The 20083-nt window shown below is 34.1% G+C and overlaps 2 protein-coding genes across 5 annotated transcripts in view; one reads left to right on the top strand and one right to left on the bottom strand.

Moving 5' to 3' along the window:
- LOC129225566 (2-oxoisovalerate dehydrogenase subunit beta, mitochondrial-like) overlaps positions 1 to 10925 on the bottom strand; it is a 44370-nt gene extending 33445 nt beyond the window's left edge. The window contains exons 1-3 of the mRNA XM_054860012.1: positions 10705 to 10925; positions 5828 to 5905; positions 839 to 907 (exon numbers count right to left, since the gene is read on the bottom strand). Coding sequence (XP_054715987.1) covers positions 839 to 907; positions 5828 to 5905; positions 10705 to 10855 — 298 coding nt within the window. The 5' untranslated portion in view covers positions 10856 to 10925. The remainder of the gene's footprint in view (positions 1 to 838; positions 908 to 5827; positions 5906 to 10704) is intronic.
- A 369-nt stretch (positions 10926 to 11294) lies between these two features.
- Positions 11295 to 20083, top strand: part of LOC129225955 (COP9 signalosome complex subunit 7b-like) — a 62698-nt gene continuing 53909 nt past the window's right edge. For all 4 annotated transcript variants that reach the window (XM_054860511.1, XM_054860509.1, XM_054860508.1 and 1 more), the window contains exon 1: positions 11295 to 11412. The gene's annotated coding sequence lies outside the window, so the exon portion shown is untranslated. The remainder of the gene's footprint in view (positions 11413 to 20083) is intronic.

The raw sequence follows: 20083 nt of genomic DNA, 5'->3' as shown, positions 1-20083 counted from the left end.
CAAGTACGATGAAAAATACTGAAATTGCATGGCTGTGTGAACTAACACAACACTGTTAGTATATTTTGCTACAACTCAAAGCTTTCCCATCCCTTTTTGTATCTATATAATACATTATTTTAATTGGATGCATAAAATCAACTGGATCATGTTGAATTTAACTTCCAATGGCCCTTCTTTTTTTCTGCATACAGTATTTTGCTCTCTCGAAAAGTACTGAATTCAGTAAAAATACTGAAAAATCACATGTCTGTATAAACTAATTCTGTGCCAAATTTCGTGAAAATTGGTCGAACGGTCTAGGCACTATGCACATCACAGAGATCCTGACAGATATCCAGACAGAGAGAGATCCAGACAAAGAGAAATCCAGACAGAGACTTTTAACTTTATTATTAGTAAAGATAATTTCTAAACAAAAGCATATTTTTACCTCTGGTTCAAACTGTCTTCAAAAAATAACCATTACTAAAACATTGACTTTTCAAGTTTTAAACACCTGTTAATTTTATATCTCTTGGTTTCATTAAGGAGGGACACATGTTTACACATATTTATAACAAACTTCACAAAAATGAATCATCATAAAGGCAAGTAAAAGATGTTTTAGACAAAAGTAACAACCAATAAAAATTCTTGATACAAATAGAAAAATAGAAGGTCCTTACAATATTCAAGAATTAACAGTTGCAAACTTATTGTTCAACTAATTTTAAATAAGATCGCTTGGCAACAATTTAAAAAAAAAAAGACATTTTATAATAAAAGCTTACAAAATGCATATAAAAATAAATATTATAAGAATTTTTAGCAAGAAATATTATAGAAAGAAACATACCATACTTGTCTTGCAAGCCAACAGTGCATCGAAATACGCCACCAAAGCCCACATCTTCTCCAAATATTACTAAAAAACATGATTAAAGAGGAATGGTTAATATTTCATGCATTTTTCAAAAAACAATAAATGAACCTTTCAAGTTAGAAAAAATATACCTAGCCGAACTAACTTCAGGGGTGATTGTGAGTTCATCAAAAAATACCTGAAAGTTTCAAAGCGAGGGGGGGGGGGGTAATCTTTGGCCCCTATTACTTAAGTGCACTTTTGCCATAGTATTAAATAGTTCTGAGTCAAAATATTGCGTGCACATTTAATTAAATTTTTAATGGATTACGAAGTTACTTTTGAACTGGTGTTATACAAATTATCTTGACATTTGTCCATCTTAAGGGATAGTTTTCCATCTTAAGGCTCTTGCAGGTATATTTGATGATTATTATATAATTTTTAAAAAAATGCGGAGGTAGGGAGATAAAAGCACAATATATATATATATATCTATATATATATATATATATATATATCTATATATATAAAAATGGAGTTTGGTAAATTTGTTCCCTAAGATCTCAGAAACTACCCGGCAGATTTGGCTGAAACTTTCACCGTTTGTTCAGTTTGGTACTGGGAAGGTTTATAGACCAGTTCGAAAAAAATCCGATTGATAGTTCCCTTTTTATTCCAATTTTAGTCCCAATTTTCGCATAAATGCCCCAATATGGGGGTGGAAAAAAACGTGCACATATTAACATTGTATGTCCATCGAAAGCGCCAGTTTTTCTGCTAAAGATAGCATCTGTTCGAAGTTTCTAAGTTGTATAAAAAACGAGTTATGAGCTTTTTTGTTCCCTGTTCGAAGGCTTTCATCAACCCGAGACATTATTTAGTGTGTCATCTCAACTCCCAAGAATTGTTGTCTTGTTGAATATTTTTGCATTTCGTCTGACTTTTTGAGGCTTTTCTCAAGTCAAATCTTAAAGTAACGTTTTTCCACAAGATTGGCTAAAAATAAATGGATTTGGCTGATTATTTTACTTTTAAACGGAACTTATGTAATTAATGGTTTATTATTATTATTTATGCTGATTGGACACTTGCTCACTATATCGAACCAACCAGCAGAAATATCGCCAGAATTTTTTCAGAAAGATTTCAGTTGCTGATGCATTTGGCAGTTTTTTCCACTGTCGCTGTTTTTGAGCCCAAAGACTATGTAATAATGTTTCTCAGCTTTCACCATATAAACAAAATATCGCCAATCAAAGATACTTAAAAAAAAAATACTGTGTAAAATAATTCAACAACTTAATTAGGCAAATCCATAAACCGCACAAAAACTTCCATTAATTTTTTTTTTTGCACGATTTCAAACAATCGCCAAATTTTACTACTTATTTTGGAAACATTTCGGATGAAATCGTTTAGCGCCATTTTTTTTTTTTGACCAAAAGTATCTCAGCATCTTGCAACAATATTTCTATAATAAAAATTAGTAAGGAGGGGGAGTATTATCGAAAGTGTCCCGGAATGATTCTCGCAAATTTGGTAAGATTTTAAACCGCACCAAGTGTTCACAAAAATTGAAATTCCCCAAAAGCTAAACTAAAGCAAGTGTAAGGGGAACACGGGCGGCTACATTTTTTAAAACAGTTCGTACATCAATAGCCATACAGAGAAGGTTTTAGATTTAAAAAAAAAGTACTAACAGATAAATCTTTTTAAACATGTAAAGTTTAATTTCATATTTCTGTAATTCTTCAAATTTGTATATGCTTAAATGTCGTGCTTTCGTTTCTAATTGAATACTACTTTGTTCTTTATACTTATTGCTATTTTAGTTTAATGAGTAAGGAAGAAGCTCGATTTTTAATCACGTTAAAAAGGTTTGCTTTAAATTCTTTCGCTTAAAACAGAAAACAAGGGCAAGTAATGATTGTTTCTCATAATTATTACTGACCCAGGCAACGCCGGGTATTTTTGCTAGTATATATATATAATTCCGGTACTTTCGGGCATAAAAATACCGGAAATACGTCCGAAAATACCGAAAATTCGGTAAAATACCGGAACAAAATCACCCCTGTAACTTATAACATTCCAGGATTTAACGGGAATCTGCTTTAACTAAGCAATTTGACATACTTGGTTGATACAACATTAAGTCTATGGGAGCATTATGTGGTTTTAACAAGTAAAACCAAATACAGTAAACTCCCGATTATCAGCGATCGGATTATCTACGGTTCGGATTATCTGCAGGTCTTTTCACTTTTTTTTTTTTGACTTATGATTGTATTACTGTTCATTTTTAGATTTTACATAGATTTTTTTATATTCAATATTAGCAGATGCAATGCAGCAATGTTTTTAGTTATAATTTAAAAGTATGTGTGAGTGTTATGAATATTTTTTAGCCATCGTATAGATTGAGTATCGTTTTTTAGCTACTATTTTGATTATCCGCGGTTACCGTGCCATCCTTTTTCGCGGAGAATCAAGAGTTTACTGTAATACCAAAAAATATTTTTTTACTAATGAAAGTTTTTTGACTTTCACCTATCCAGCTCAGTTAGTTTTTTCTTTAGAAAATTCCTAAAATATGCAGAAGACAACCGGTCATTAGTGATCACCCTGCAAACAAGTGATGAGGAACTTAAAAAAATAATAATTAGCAACGCACTACCTACTGAAATTCTAGCTAAAGTAGATTAAAAATATTATGTAAGGGAGAAAAGCAAAGAATTTAAAAGCTGAGACACAAAACAAGCCTGACATAGTGGGTGTAGAGTGTGTGGAAAACATTGAGGAAAGCGGATCCGATTTGCTCCCAAATCGAGTCTTGACTTGCTTTATAAGATGAATGTCTTTTTTCCCCCCTCAACTTAATCCATATGCTCAACAATTTCTTACTTTAATTCCATTAAACAAATTTTCTAAATATTATATATTTTCTAAATTATCATAACCGTCTTAAATCGCAACAAAATATATTCATCTCCAATTTAGAGATTGAAGCTGAAAACTTTGAGATCAATTTAGAAATACATAATTGATCATCTATGGCTATATTTACACATCACCACCCAAAAAATATTAATCTTCAGATCTAAACAAGCATTTACTCAAAATTATATTGTAGTAGAAAGGGTGCTTTTGATAATTACTTTCTCCTATATCTAATGTATAGAAGAAAGTATTGGTTTCGTGCAAATTTTCAAATTTTGAAGGATTTAAATGTTTTGAGGTGTGCCGAGTCCATTTCGACCATTTTTGGAAAATGTCTGTCCGTATGTGTGTGACTGGTTTTTGTGGCCACTCTACAGCAAAAACTACCAAATGATATCAAACGAAATTTGGTACACTCATGTGTTCCTATGTGAACTTGCGCCCATTGGTTTTTGGGACAAATTCCTCCAAGGGGGGTGGAGCAATGGGGAAATTTTTTTGAGTTATGCGTGCCTGTTATTCCCCAGGAATTAACAGGCAGAATCAAACAAAATTTGGTCCATATGTTGCCCTTAACATGCACAGGGACTGATTCAATTTTGATGTCATTAGCTCAAACAGGGGCTGAGCTAGAACGTTTTTTGTCGTCAGTTGTGTCTGCTGTATCTCAAGAAATAATGAACGGAATAAAAAAAAAAAAAAATCGACAAGTAGCCTTTAGAGGGTACAAGAGCTGATTTTATTTTGGTGTCAATAGCTGGAAAGGGGTGGTGCAATAGAACGTTCTTTTTCATTGTGAGTGTTATATTTCAAAAAGTAATTGGACATTCTGGATGAAGCTAGGAATAAATGTGAGCCTATATGTAAACAAGCGTTGGTTCAATTGTGGCGCCAATCGCTCCAAGAGGAGCTGATATTTTTTTTTTGCGAGCATAAAAATAGCTTTATTAATGCAACAATAAGAAAGATAAATCGTGATAGACTGTCGTCAGCATATTTCTTGTGATTTTAATTGTATGGAAATGATCAGAAATATTACCTCAATGATTTAAAATTTTTAACTATTGCCATCTTATTTTGTTCACAAATAAAATATTTGTGATTTATTCAAGCAAGGACCTTAAAATAATTTCCAATTTTCGGTCTTTGCTTTGCTTTTGCGATAATTCAGAAATTGGGGTGGTCCTCAAGTTTTTTGTGTGCGTAATTTTATTTTTTCTGGGAGTATTGCTTTCTCCTCAAGCATGGGGAGGGGTCAGAATTCATAAGAAATATATAGAAGAAAGTTTTGTGATGACCACAACATACTAGTTTCTATATGCATTGATTCATTTCCTTTTTGTGTACTAAATGCATAAGGACTTTTCAATAGTTATTGTCTTCTTAAATAACCAAAAGTCTTGTACTGCTTAGTTCAATAAATTACGCTAGAAACCGATTAAACTAGGACTCATATTCAAATCAAACTTGACAGTATCAATTGGACAATTAACATCCTACAGAAGTAAAATTTCATTCCAAAATTGATCCTTATTGAAAAAATAGGAAATACATTGGAAGAATGAAACCACAAACCTCACAAGTATTGGGAAAAATTAAAATAAATTTACAACAGAGATTAAGTAATTTTGTTAAATTTTTAATTAAAGTAATTTATTATTGTTATTTCCACATAAGTTGAGTGGATATGGGATATGGAGTTACGCTTCATATGTCAAATTGGTATGGATTTTTACCTTTCGGAAAAGAAAATTTGCATTTGTAATCAAGTTTTATTTAAACTCCAAAGAAGCAAAGAGAACACTTTGAAAGATGCAAAAAAAAAAAGGGGGGGGGGGACAGGTACATCGAAGGTTTCCATGGAAGAGGAAGGGTGCAGCCTCCTCCAAAAAATACCCAGTGTTTATATTTTTTATTAACAACAGTAGCTATATACAGATAAGGCAAAAAGAGTGGTTCTTCACGTTTTCAAATCTTTGGAAACCACTGAGAAAAAAATGTCAAAAAATTTAGAGCAAAAAGCGTTATAAAAAAGTTTACCTGCAGAAGAATCAGCAGCTAAAGCAATATCTAGCGCATTCGTCACCGCCTGGAACAAATTCATACGAGAAGTTTCTCCTGTAAAAAAATCAAATATTGAAAAATCATAATGAAAAAAATTAGGAGAACAAAACATTTTTATGCAAAGTTTGAGGCAGGATAACGAATTACACCCATTCGTCTAAACGTGAAGTGGAAAAATTATGGAAATGTAGCTTTAATCTTTGCAAATTTATAGAAATTAAAATTACTGACAGGTAAAACATGAAAAAGTAAGTTTTATATTAACTGTTACCAATACTAGGATGCTTCCAATTAATTTTTGCAATGAAAAATTTTCGGCCGATTTGCCATGCCTTCATATTATAATTCGCTCCCTTAAACTTTTTCAGTACTATGTGCAGATGCTTGGACATGCCTATATAGCACCCAACTCAAAAATCAAACTTTATAAATGAACTAGCTGTGTCGCCCGGCTTTGCATGGTGCACCTCGAAAATAATAGTTATATCTAGTGACCCGTTTTCAACAATCAGGCTTGAACAAAAAAAAAATCAGTAAAACTTTGCGGCAGATTGCGGGAAAATAACCAAAAAGTAAACATTTTAAACCCCTGATTGCAGGAAAAGCCTCATAACAAAAAACAATTTTTTTTTGTTTATATTCGAGAAAAAAATGGCAACAAATCTTTCATTTAACGATTTTCTTCACGCTACAACTACAAATTTAAATAAAAGCACTGTTACGGAAAGTTGAGATGAAGTACTGAATAATAAATTGAATGGAGGAAAGCCTTTGAAAAACAGGGATTTTATTTTGAAATCTAAGAGTCATAATTAATAGTTTTTAATTGATATCTCTGCTAATTATTATAGGAGGATGATGTTAAATAGCCAAACATGAAGACGGGAAGATGACAAATCCATCGATACCTGGTTCGATGGTCAGTTCACTGTCGTTCGGGAGAAGAAGCTTGGACATAGATAGATACGCTCAGTTTTTAATTATACAAGAGATAGAAAACTCAGAGTCTTTTCTACAGTGCAAGAGGGACACTAGAAACTTGAGAGAGAAAAAAAAGAACTTTCTACTTGCACTTTTCTATTCCTTCAGGCTAGCTTTTTCACTGAAGATGAATTTCTAAAATACAGTAGAGCCTCCATTAAGGGACACCTCTATTTAAGGGACATTTTTTTGGTCCTAGTCCCTTTGAATTGGGACTTCCATGAATTTACCTCTAAATCAGGACACTATTTATGAGACAGTTACAGAGAAAACTTAAAAAAAAAAAAAAAAAACTAAGGTATAAATACATACAAAGTACTGAATTTACTGGAATTTAAGAATATACAGTAGAACCTCCTTTAAGGGACAATGACAGCAAAAACTTTAAAAAATAAATGTGAATGCATACAAAGTATTGAATTTACTGGAATTTAAGAATCTAAAATTCAACTGGTGAAAGTTTGACATTAATGTGTATTGATAGGATACATTTTTTCAAGAATTTCATAATGCATGATGATGTCGCATTATAAAATTATTGCTGAAATTCACGCATGTTTTTCCCTCTCCTCAATTCATTCGCGTGGGCTGACGGCCGATGGATTGTCGACGGCGCACGGTTAACTTTGCGTACAAAATTTGAAATGTAAACATTGATTGAAATTTTTATTGTATTGAATTTTAAATTATATGAAATCTAACAAGTTTACGCAAGGAATGACTTCAAAATAATTAATGTGAGTTACAAAACTATACCATTGCCAAATTTTTTATTAAGTTTTAATTGTTAAAAGAATCAATTTTGAAATTTGAATAATTTTGAATTTCATTCAGTATAAATCAATGATTTTTAGACTTTTAATGTAATGGTTTATGTTTATTACAAAACTATACTGATTTAATGGATTGAATATATAAACCCGAATACCTCCGAAGAAGGGACACTTCTATTTAAGGGACAAAATTTTCGGTCCCCTTGGTGTCCCTTATCGAGTACTAATATGATGCATGTAAGCCTCGTAAGGTATGTTGCTTAAGGAAAACTATAAGTCTGAAGAGATTGCCAGATGTCAGCAATGTCATCCACACAGAAACTGAGGGGAAGGGGACATTGTTCAACAATGAAAATGTTCCGTGAACTTTTCTTCCGAGTCCACTGACAACTAGAAATTTTCCAAGGAGGGGGCGATTTACTTTTTTACTCACCTCTAACAACATACCCAATTCACACATACTTGGGAGAGGGATTCACCATTATTTTTATATGAAAGAACTATAATATAGCAATTTAGTCCAAGAGGGGGAGGTAAGAGGTTCACGGACCTATTCTTTCCTTTTACGTTACCAAAGGTATTCGAAAATTGCGTTTTCATGACTTCAATATGGTAATAATTCCAGAAGAATGCTTTAAACTCCCTTGACATCATCGAAAGTTGTATAAAATTACGTTCCTTTGGAACGTCAATTTCGAAAAATTACCTGAACCTTATACTGTAACACTAAGTGAAAGGTCTGTACTTAGTAACTTAAATTTTCAAAATTACCAAAGATCTTCTAAAATTGCCCTTTTGAAACTTTAATTTTCCAAAGTTTCCGGGAGGGAGATTCAAATCCCGTTCGTTCCCATAACATCATCAAATATGGCATACTGTTTAGTTTTTTAGCACTTCAATTCCAAAACATTGCCGGTCCAGAGTCCCTCAAGGGAGGGGAGATAGCCCCCATCGCCCCACCCTTGTGACAACTGTTATTTTTTTGTGTTCTTCAAGTTAATATTCTTCAAATGTTTAAACTGGTTTCAGTTAAAGGGAAAGTAAAAATCTCAACATTTTTGAATGAAAATCACTGAAAGATATCTATTCTTAAAGGATGCATGAAAATTTCTAATGATAAAATCATTCAAATTTGTAAAACGTGTAATCAAAGCACCATATTGTAAAATGTTGAACAATATAAATGCAAATGAGAATGTTAACTCTTTGACTTTGTTACCATTGCTTACTTTCATAACTTTGTCAAAACCAGTCAGGGTTTGTACTCAATTTCAGAAATAAAATGAAGGAGTTTTGGAGGAGTTTTGAAGGAGTAAAATGAGATTTTGAAGGAGTACTAATGAAATGTCATTAAATGACGTCACACTTTTTAAAAATATATTTGACCATCTGCACCCTTTATCACAAAGTGTCACACTTCACCCCAAACTTCTCCTTTTGTCATGTCATATTTTTTAAACATATAGTTACAATAACTGTGTGATGTCACTTTTTGTCACTCTCTTTTCCCCTTGTCACACATCCCTTGTGGATGACCCTTTTTACAATATCATAACTGCAATTAACTAAACAATTGTTTTTTTAACGCAATCACTTAATGTAGTACATTTACTTATGTAGTTTTAGATATTTAAATAATAATTAGACAACTTGACTTTTGCTGCTGAGAGTGTGGTGGAGGAAAAAACGATAATCATAAAACTTGAAAAAATAGCCAAGCACCATTTAAGCATGTTTTACTTCACTTATGAAATGTCTTAGTCTTCTAAGAAAATTCTCACCTTCATCTTTTATGCATTAACTATGATCAATTTGTAAATCGAAAAAAATAAATGCGCGAAACTATTACATTAAAATTGCCTATGTGACGAAGTTAGTTGTCGATCGAAGTATTTTAAGTTTCAGTTATAGAGGAAGATTATGTAGTCTTGAACTAAAAAGAAGGAGTTTTGAAGGAGTTAAAACCAAAATGAAGGAGTTTGAAGGGCCCTTCAGAAAAATTTCCTAAATGATGGAGTATTGGATGAGTTTTGAAGGAGCATACGAACCCTGACAGTATCGAGAAACCTACATATAGCAAATTTTTCTTACCTACTGTGAAATTTGAGATTGAAAGGTTTGGCTACATTTAAGTTTAAGACAGAGTTTTTATATTGCATGTATACATATGAAATGAGGCATGCATGCATCATTTCATATACCTCCGAAGAAGGGGCACCTCTATTTAAGGGGAAAGATTTCCGCTCCTCTTCGTGTAAATTAGTTGTTCCTTATTCAGAACCCTGTTTCTCCAAAACTTCATAGCAGACATTCAGCTTCTCGCATTAACCCGGGAGAACTCGCATCGGGCCTCTAAGGCCCGGTCATTACAAAACTACGCTGCCAAAAATCACTCTTTCGACGGAAATGAATGAGGTCCACAGTAGCTGCGTTCGAGGTGACCTACATACTGACTACATGCTTTTCAGGAATGTACATTCCCCCTTTTCCCCAGAAAATTCTGGTTCGGGCCTCAGAGGTTCGGAGCGAGCGCTCACGCTTTTCATTTCAGATTGTGAATGTAAAGGAAGAGGTTGTGAAATGCATCGCCATTTAAGCTACAAAGATGAAATGAAGAGGTTGCAGACCTTGTTGGTTGAGATTTCAACTGATGAGAACTCCCTTAATGAAGATGATGAAGAAGAAGTTGACACAGAACAGTAAAGCGATCATCAGTCATGCTTAGAAGAAGATTTAGATTCATGTATCATAAAACTTTCTTAAACCTTACTTTTTAAAACATATTTTACAGGATGTTTATCTATTTATAATTCAGTGTTGAAAACAATTTTTTTTTTCAATTTGCAAAATTTACTGAAATAACCACTCCGGGCCTACGGAGCCCCCCGCGAGCATTCGTGTGACGAAAAGTACCGCGAGTTCTCCCGGGTTAAAGCGTTCTTAAACTACTGAACATTAAATCAACCCAGTTCACAACATTTTGGTTCTTCTTTGTAAATTCTGTCCATTTGTAAAGATATCATGTACCTCAGAAACATGATATCTATAAATTAGTACAGAGATACATTGGAAAAAAATCAAGAATAATTAATTCTGTACCATCCGAAGCAGAAACTGTATCTGGAACATAAGTAAAATGGGATTTACGATAAAGATTAATTTTAAAGGGATTGGAATTTTGAAGCAAAAAGGCATTCTTATGAAAGGGACTAAGTGTTTTTATGTTCGATACAAGTCGTTTCAGTGACATTCTCGAACAGGTTCGTAATTACAAGGAAAATTACATAGAATTACATGATTTGTTTACATTTATAGAATTTAATTATGGAGTTGAGCTGTAGGAATGTTGCCTTTTTCTTGATTCTTGCCTGTTTTTCTTTTTCCATTTACTTGAGCTCTTTAATCAAACTCAAGTGTCTTGATGATTAAATAAAATATTTTAAAAATATTTTATACTAAAAATTTTGCTATAATTTAAAATTATTATTTAATCACTGTTTAGTTTAGCATGATATGCGCTAGAAAAAAAATATCCTATGTGTAAAACGTAATTGATAAAACTTATCGACTATTATTTTATAATTAATATTAATTTATTTTAACTAATAAGCAAAATTAATTCTGGATAGTTGCAGCCGAGGAGGGGGGGGGGGAGAAATATATAGAATAAAATTTTTTGTAAACGTCTGGCAACTTTCCTCCTGCCCACTCTTCTCTTGATACCGTAAACAAAAGTTAAAAACGTACTATGTGTTCTTGATGTTTAATTATAAGAAAATCTCTTTACTGTTGTGTTGATCCAATACCGTAAGAAAGTATTTAAATTTTGGCTGTTTCTGTTTTTGTTTTTATGTGATACAATTCTAAGTGATTTAGGTTCTTTAACCGGCTATGGCATGCGGCAAAAGTGCTGTTCCTTTATGATCTCTGATTTGTATTCATAATTGAATGCGTCATTTCCTAGTTTTTCTTCGTTGAAACACATTGTGATTCTTCAAATATTAATGAAAGGCAGTTTTCAGACAGCTGTTCTCCACTAATTAGTAATGTTTTATGTTAGGCTAAACGATTTATTTTCTCTTAAGCTCTTCTACCATTTTAATCATTCCGTTTTAAAGTTTTTGATTTTGAAGTTTTATAATTATGTGTAAAATGCAGTATGAGCTAAGTGCATCAAAGTAAGCAACAAAATAAACTCCGTTGTGTCAAATTATTTCTAATGTGAAAGTGTTAAGAATTTAATATTTTTCACCTCTTAAAATTTTTCTCATTTTGGACTTCTTTTCAGAAAGACTTATATTGGCTGTGAATTCAATGAGTTGAATACATTTTCCTTTAAAACTACTGCACACGATTTTAGGGTTCAGATATCATCACTAAATGAATAATATATTGCCAAATCCATTTACAAATTTGATAACTAGTTAAGTGTGGAATCTTATATGGTTTTAAGATCTTCAAAAGTCCATTTCTGAAAGAATTTAGGTTTGATACGTGTCAAATAAATCTATTTTACCAAGTTTTACCTGTCTATAGTTGGGGTCAGGCCCGTGTCCAGATTTTCATAAAGGGAGGGGTTTTAAACTTACCAGTAGGGGGGGAGAATTCAACCCCCTTACAGCTTTTAGTTTTACGACAAATTGCCGATCCCAGTATGGCGTTTATTCACATGTAAGGACTGCTGTATTGAAAGATACCTCTAGCTGTACAAGTTACCAAAGTATTCCTTCGTTTCACAGATTCTCTTTAATCAAACTTTGCTTGCTTCTTTTTAATTAAATCTGTTTACTATATAGTATATTGCAATGAGTGTTAAAAACTCTTCACAAATTCTTTTATAATGTAGAATGTATATCAGGTTGTTATGTTCTGAAATAATGTTTAATAAACTAAACAAGAAAGAGCTCTTTGCAGATGCAAATTACATAGCCAAGCACAATCACTAATGAATCTTCATAGATGTAACATATGCCAAATTCACCATAAGCTCCTTACAATAAGCAATATTCTTTCTTTGCATTGGTAGATCATTCAGCGGTTCGTCCGCCATACTTTTTCCGAAATATTACATCAGTTTGTAAGGCTTTAGCAGTTGTAAATCGCAAAAAAACTTCAGAGAGAAAATTAAAATAAAATAAAAACGCTGAACGCAAACTTTCTTATTAAAGTAAATTTAAGTCAAATATATATTTTATTCATTTTGCTTATTTTTTCCCCAAGGGAGGGGTTTAACCCCTAAAACCCTCCCCTTGGACACGGCACTGGTTGGGGTAAACACAGCGGCTTAGCTACGGATTTGCCGCCCAGGGCGGGTTCCTCAGTTTGCCACCCCTTTGTTCAGAAAAAGTTAATACTTTAAACAATCAAAAGTATTTTATATAAAACTGGAGCTTAATTCAAGACGAAAGAAAACTTATTTATTTCCATATTTTTCTCAAAAAAAAAAAGTTCATAGCTTCATCAAAAATTTCAAAATTTAAGCCAAAAATCTCAATTTAAACGATTTTTAGTAAATTAGAAAGAAGGGTTAGGGTTCCTCCCGATTTTATTTTCAAATTTGAAGTCAGTTTCAATCCTTCTTTCATAGTGTTAAATCGAGACGTACCGAGTACTCGGTAACTACTCGGTACTCGGCCAGATTTTGATCAAGTACTCGGCCAATACCAAGTAGTTGTAAAAAATTGAATATTGTTCCAGACTGACTTTACAATTAATAAAAAAGTGTGAGCATATGATATACTGCAGTCCTTTACAATTCAAATTTAGAAGTCCAATTTTAATTTTGAGAATAATGAAGTTTGTTATGATTTAATAGAGTAAATCTTTATTTTAATGTCCACAAAGGTAATTAAACTTATTAAAAATGGGACAAAAATTTTTTATATTATTAAACGGATTTTTGCTTCAAACAAAAATTATTTATAAGAAATATTAAAATACCTTAGTTTAAAAAATGAAACAATGTTAAAAGAATAAATGTGCAGGAACACAGCAGGCACGTGTTTTGGCTTACAAGGAATGCCTTTTAAAATGCACAAAATGTGAGCTAATGGATTTAAAGACATCCAACAAAAGTCGGATTTTTTTTTTATCGGATGTCTTTCCATTCATTAGCTCTCATTTTATGCACTGAAAAAGACGTTCCTTGTAATGCAGAAACACGTGTCAGCAGTGTTCCTGCACATTTGTGCTTTTAACGTTTTATTTGCTTTTAAAAATTATTTATGTTTGGTGGACTAGCACTATAATAGATTGATATAATTTGTTTTAATTCCAATTTGATCAGTCATACCTTTCATTTATTTGTTTAATTTTAAAAATAGCTCTTTTGTAAACTTTTTTGACATAAATAAAAAATTTTAAGTAATAATTATTTAAATTTCTGGTAGAATTTTGTTTTAGAAACTATTAAAAGACATGGAGGTCTATACTAGTATTCCCCATTGTGTTCAAAATTCATCACGTGTGTGCCGATGGTTCTACTTAAAACATAATTGATACTCGGTACTCTGAGTACTCGGCTACTTGGCCAAAGTGCTACTCGGTACGTCTCTAGTGTTAAAGGTTTGGCGGATCCTCAAGGAAATTTTCCAAAATTGAAGTGTTCAAAACGCAATTTTAGGCATGGGGAAAACAGGCTGCTTCCCAAAGTATTTTCAAAATTGAAATCAGATGTAGGCTATCCTAGGTGGCGCTAAGAAAAAGGGGAAGGTATGTGGACTCTCTTTGGAAATTTTTCGATACCAAAGTTTCAAAAATGCTACTGTAGGATATTTTTCAGGGTGTTAAGGTGACCAAATCTCACCATAAAATAGAAAGTCAGGTGACTCTTCCTTGGGAAAATTTTTAAATCGACATCCTAACGTTACTTTAGGCAGAAAGCATAACTTGCTTTTAACGTGAGATAAGTTTTTTTACATCAAATGTGCCAAATTGCTGACCTTGAAATAGAGCCACTCATGGCGGACAGCCCCACCCTAGCTATGCCTTGGATAAACCCAGGGGCGGACTGGTTGACTTTGGCTCAGTCGGGAAAAGAATGTTTTGGCCCACCTCTGTAAATTAAAAAAGTTAAATTAAACAGTGCCGGATCTCAACTCTTCCGAATCGAGCAAAGACATTAAACTACCGTTAGTTCCTATTTTCCTTTAAGTTTCTAAATCAATTTTTAAAGCTCTAAAAAAAGAAACTTGTGAAACGTAAAATAAAGCTAACACTGACACATTGTTTATATATGCCCTGAAAGAAGGATACTAATGGTTATAAGTCTGAAAAGGCACATCTTTAGGCTTCTATACTGACAACACAGGAAAAACCAGAGAAAAGGTAGAAATCAGGTAAATCCCCCGTAGTTTTTTGAAATTGGTTGATCTATATAGGCCTAAGAAAAAAAGAATCGTGAGAAAGGGTTCTGTAGTTCTCTTCCAAGCGATATTTTCAAAGTTATGTCAAAAATCGTAATTTACAATTTTCGGTAACGTTACAGGAGACTTAAAGGAAAGGAATTGGTCCTTCGGAAAAAAAAAAATTTTTAAACTTTTTTTTCCAAATTTAAAGTTTATTTTAGTCTATCTGTGTTTACAATAGAATGTCGGGGGCTCTTCCCAGAAATTCTCCGAATTGGAAAGTTTTAGAAAAGCAATTTTAGATTAGACTACCCTTGATAAAATTAAAGGAACGGGAAAGCTTCGGGAGCTCTCTACGAAAATGTTTTGACTTCGAACGATTAAAAAACGCAAAACTATCTTTGGTCACGTTTGAGAGAGTAGGAGGCTCAGTTATCTCATTTGGAAGCATTTAAAATCTGAAGTATAGTCTACCCAATTTTAAATTGCATTTAGTTACTATAGGGAATCCGACGACTCTCCTTCGGAATTTTTCAACGTAGAAATTTTGAAAATATAATCTTATAAAATGTTCGGAAACATTAAAAGGAAAGGGGTAAGGTTTCCCGGGTGTTTCCCCAAGATTTTTCAGAGGGCGCCGTGCCCTTTTGCTTCTAAGCTAGTCGTTTACCCTTAACTTAATCAACCCTCTTCGCCCTTGAAAAGTTTAAACAAAACTTCACAAAAGCGAATTTTTTTTCAAAAGGTAAAGATTCACACAAGCCTGTCCTTGAAACGTGACTCCCTCGTTTCAATCACTTATCCACAAGAATCTGATTAGAATATATCTGAATGTTTTTTGCATTTCCTTTAAAACTAAACATCAAAAAGTTTTTTAATATTTTAAAAATATTTACTATCGAAAGCACTTGAACTTTGTATATACCTAATGTAACAAAAAGTAAAAGAAGCATCTTTTTAAAACTTCTCTTAAAAAGTACCCTTTTATCTGAAAGCGCACTGCCCCTTGTTTGGTCTGGGGGAAACACTAGTTCCCTCTGGGCATATTTTTCTGAAACAGAAATCAATTTAAGGTATAGTGCAGAGCAGATAAAAGGGTTACGGAGCTATCCCACAGAAATTTCTATAAGTAAAATTTTAAGCTATCTTTAGTGGCTTGAAGGGAATGGCGAAGGTTCGAAGAATTTGGCAATTTTTCGATATTTAAGTCTGAAAAACACACTTGTGGGTCTTGATCCAAGAAACATGTAAGTATAAACTCAGTCATTTTTGGTAAGACCAACAAATAACATCAGTGTCCGTTAGAAAGGCTAATATCTTTCCCACGTTATTTACTGCAAAGCAGAGGTCTGATCTTACATTTGTGTCTCGTTGTTGCACCAGTCGTTGTGCGCCATTGAAGTTTTTAGGGAGGGGGGGGGTTAAGAGGCAGTTTTCTCATTTTAAAGGGGTTGGGCAGTGGCGTAGCTAATGTGGGCAGAGGTGGGCACGGGTGGTATTTTTTTCAGGGCGGCAATTTCACACATTTGATGCAAAAAAAAATCAATGCATTTCCCAATAAGGAAATTGCGTTGTTAAACCCTCAATAAATGTCAAATTTTTTCGGGAAGAGCAACCAAACCTTCCTATCCCTTAATGTCACCAAGCAGCCCAAACGTGCAGTTTTAGGTCTTCAGTCTCGAAATATTTCCAAGGGATAACGCCCACCCCATCCCTTCATATCTCATTTTTTAGCCTAATACTGAGTTTTTAAAACTTCAATACCAACGACTTCCTGAGGGCAGTCAAAAGTCAAACCCTGACCCCTCCCGTTACTTAAATAAAGATAGTATATTCTAAAATGTGGGGGGGGGGGGTATTTAAGACATCAACTTCGAACTTTAAAGTCCCCATCTCATTCAGAGTCTCCCAAAATAGTTTCAGGTTGGGTTTTTGAAACTTTATTTTCCGAAAAACTCTAAGGAAAAGACTCTAAATGTCCACAAAATCGCCTAAAGTCATCACAGTTGGCTTCAAATTTTGTTTTTAGAAATTTCTGAGGGAAGCCCGCAAAGCCTTTTTTTTCTCAATAATGAAGAAGCTCAATAATAATTTTAAGCTCAATAATGAGCAACAGTTTTGAAGAAGATTTCAAGTGGGAAAACTTTCTCTGAACTCTCTCTCTCCCATTGTCTGTCAAACAACGGATCAAGTCAAGTTTTTCGGACATCATTTTCAAAGAGTTTCCAGGGGAGATGGGGGAGCTCCCAACTTCTTCCCAACGTTTGGTAGACTTCCCAACATATTTGGAAAAATTTTCGCCACCCGTTTACGCCACCAATGATAACCCACAACGTTTTTGAAACTTCGGCATCGAAAAATTTCAGAGAGCTCCCGAATGTTCCCTATTACCTTTAACGTCATCAAAGATAGCCTAGAACTGATTTCAAGTTGGAAAATATTTCGGGACTAAAATCCAGTATTTGTTGGAGTTAGGGTTCCCTTACACCACTAAATACAGCCTATATATACGTGTTTTTAAGTTCAGTTGAAAAACTTTCTAGGAACGCCCCTGAACCTTCCCGATCTCTTCACGTTTCCAAAAGATAGCCTAAAATTACTTTTTTAACACTTCAACTTCGGAAAATTTCCTTGAGAAGTCCCGACCCCCTGACATCACCAAAGGAAGCATAAAGCTGCTTTTAATTTTGAAAAAAAAAAAAAACATCTGGAGGGAGCTCCAAGCCTCTTTTCCATTAGTGTTACTAAAAAATCCCGAAAAATCCGACTTTTGACTTAAGTATTGAAATTTTTCGGTTGGGCTCGGAATTCCTTTTTTTTTCTTCTGCAAGAAAAATATAAAGCAAAAAAAAAAATTTATTTTCCTCTTAATTAACATCTTATTTCTTTAAATACTTGAATTCACTAGCTACTTCCTATCAGAAGGGCGGCACATTGGGGAACAACCCTGGGAGGCAGAAAGTGTAGCTACGCCTCTGGGGGAAGGGTCCTAATTTTAGGATGGGGGCTTCGCAATATTTAGACGGCGCCCTTGCTCTTAGGAGGGCACCCCTGCAGAAAATCTATATTCTCTTCTCGAAAAAAAAAAATTTAAAAAAAAAAAGAAAGAAAAAGTTTGGACTTTACTGATTTTTGCATTTAAGTCCTCAATTGTAGACTTAAGACTATTGTTACTGACTTTAGGACTACAAAGAAACCTCATACCTGAAATACCTTAGGGACCCCGTTAAGTCTAAAGCTGGTCCTACTTACAACTAATGTTACTCAAAAAAATACCTTGCCCCTCCCCCTCCTTTCTTGGAACTCAGTCCTAAATCCGTCTATGTTCAGGAGCTTTCCCTTCTAAAAGAAATTTGGTCCTGTTTCATATTATGTTTATCGTAGTCCAGACTTGCTTTCCCGTATGTGATTCTGACATGAAAAATCTCGCATAGCGATAAATTACGATTGACCAATGAAATCTCCTGCTAACTGACAGCATTTAGTTGAATCTGTCACAACCAGTGAATACCAGGGGTGTGCACGGAAATTTTGCGGCCAGTCACAAATGACTTTTACTGGCCTCCCTCGATCTTGTTCACCCCTACGTCCCTACATATATTTTCACTCCTCATTTAAAAATCTCGGGCCCCCTTCAGGCTCGAAACTGGGCCAACAGGTGTCCTCCTCCCTTGTGCATGCCAATGCTAATGTATCAACACCCCCAAAGCATAGCCATGGCCCACTCATTTATAGCACGGCCGGGGCCACTTTGCCTGATGGTGCAAGTCTCTTCAATTTTTGTTAATAGATATAGATATTTTGTTAATAGATAGACAAATATAAGTTTTTAACGCTCTTTTTCTGTCCCGGGCCCTTTTTCAGGCCGTGTCGGGTCCCAGTTTCTCTGGCCTCCTCTCATTATCTTCAATGTGGGAGCCATGGCCCCCAGAAGTAAAAACTAGAGAAAAAGTTGATGAAAGGAGGAAAGTATTTTCACGTGTCAACTTCGGCTATTTACTTTGGTCCCTGCTTAGGATGGGGGGGAGGGACCTGTTTCCAAGTACTTTTTTTACAGAGAGTAAACATATTACATGTTTTTTTTTTCGTGACACTTTAAAAAGTTTTATGTGCGAATTTAAATATATTAAGTTCAATAAAAAAAAAATGCTTGAAGTGGCCCACTCGGCGGTTGGCCCAATCGGGGATCCCCGACTAGCCGACCTGGGCAGTCCGCCCTTGGATAAACCTATTGTGAAGGTTACGCAGATCCTAATCACAGCATTATGACACGGCCAGGTTAGGGTTTTCCCCAACTATACCTGGTTGCAGTAATTTGTAAGTGACAGATGAATCAGTGCAAACTCAGTCCTCTGTAGAATTGATACCTTTACTGGTTTATGGTTGAGTTTTAGAAGTTAAAAAATAACTTGTTTTAAATTATAAGCATATTATTTAAAACTAGTGATACCCGCACGGCTTTGCCCGTAATAGAAAAATCAAAAGGTCTTTTGGTTCGCCTGTATATTTACTAATAATGTATGGTGAATTTTCTCGCCAGTTGGCTTGTACCCATCTTACGGTTCCACGTTATGATAATTTCGTATCTCGCCAACTGGCTTGTGCCCATGTTACGGTTCCACGTTATGATAATTTCATAATTTACTCGTCCATCTTAAACCACATCGAATTTTCGAAAAATCGCTTCGAGGTGCACACCCCCATGCTACATACTAACTTTGTGCCAAATTTCATGAAAATCGGCCAATCGGTTTAGGCGCTATGGGCGTCACAGACATCCTACAGACATCCAGACATCCTCCGGACAGAGAGATTTTCAGCTTTATTATTAGTAAAGATAAAGATGAATAAGCTTTGTGCTGCAATATGATTAAAGTGAAAAACCAACATAAATAATGCACAACTTTTGAAGAAAACTTTTCTTCAAAATTTGCTTTATTTACGTTGGTTTTTCACTTTAAATCATCAAGCATATTATTTGTTTTATTTATGTGTACTTTATCGGTTATTAACCATCTGAACTTGCACAGAGGTGCCCACCAAAGGGGTGAGGGGGTCATGGCGCAGACTACGGCATTGAAATTTTTAGGAAGAATGGTGTTTGATGGGTATTTTTCTCATTTTGGGGTCTT

The sequence above is a fragment of the Uloborus diversus genome, chromosome 7 (genome assembly GCF_026930045.1).
Source record: "Uloborus diversus isolate 005 chromosome 7, Udiv.v.3.1, whole genome shotgun sequence".
Taxonomy (NCBI): domain Eukaryota; kingdom Metazoa; phylum Arthropoda; class Arachnida; order Araneae; family Uloboridae; genus Uloborus; species Uloborus diversus.
This window is presented reverse-complemented; position numbering and strand designations above follow the sequence as displayed.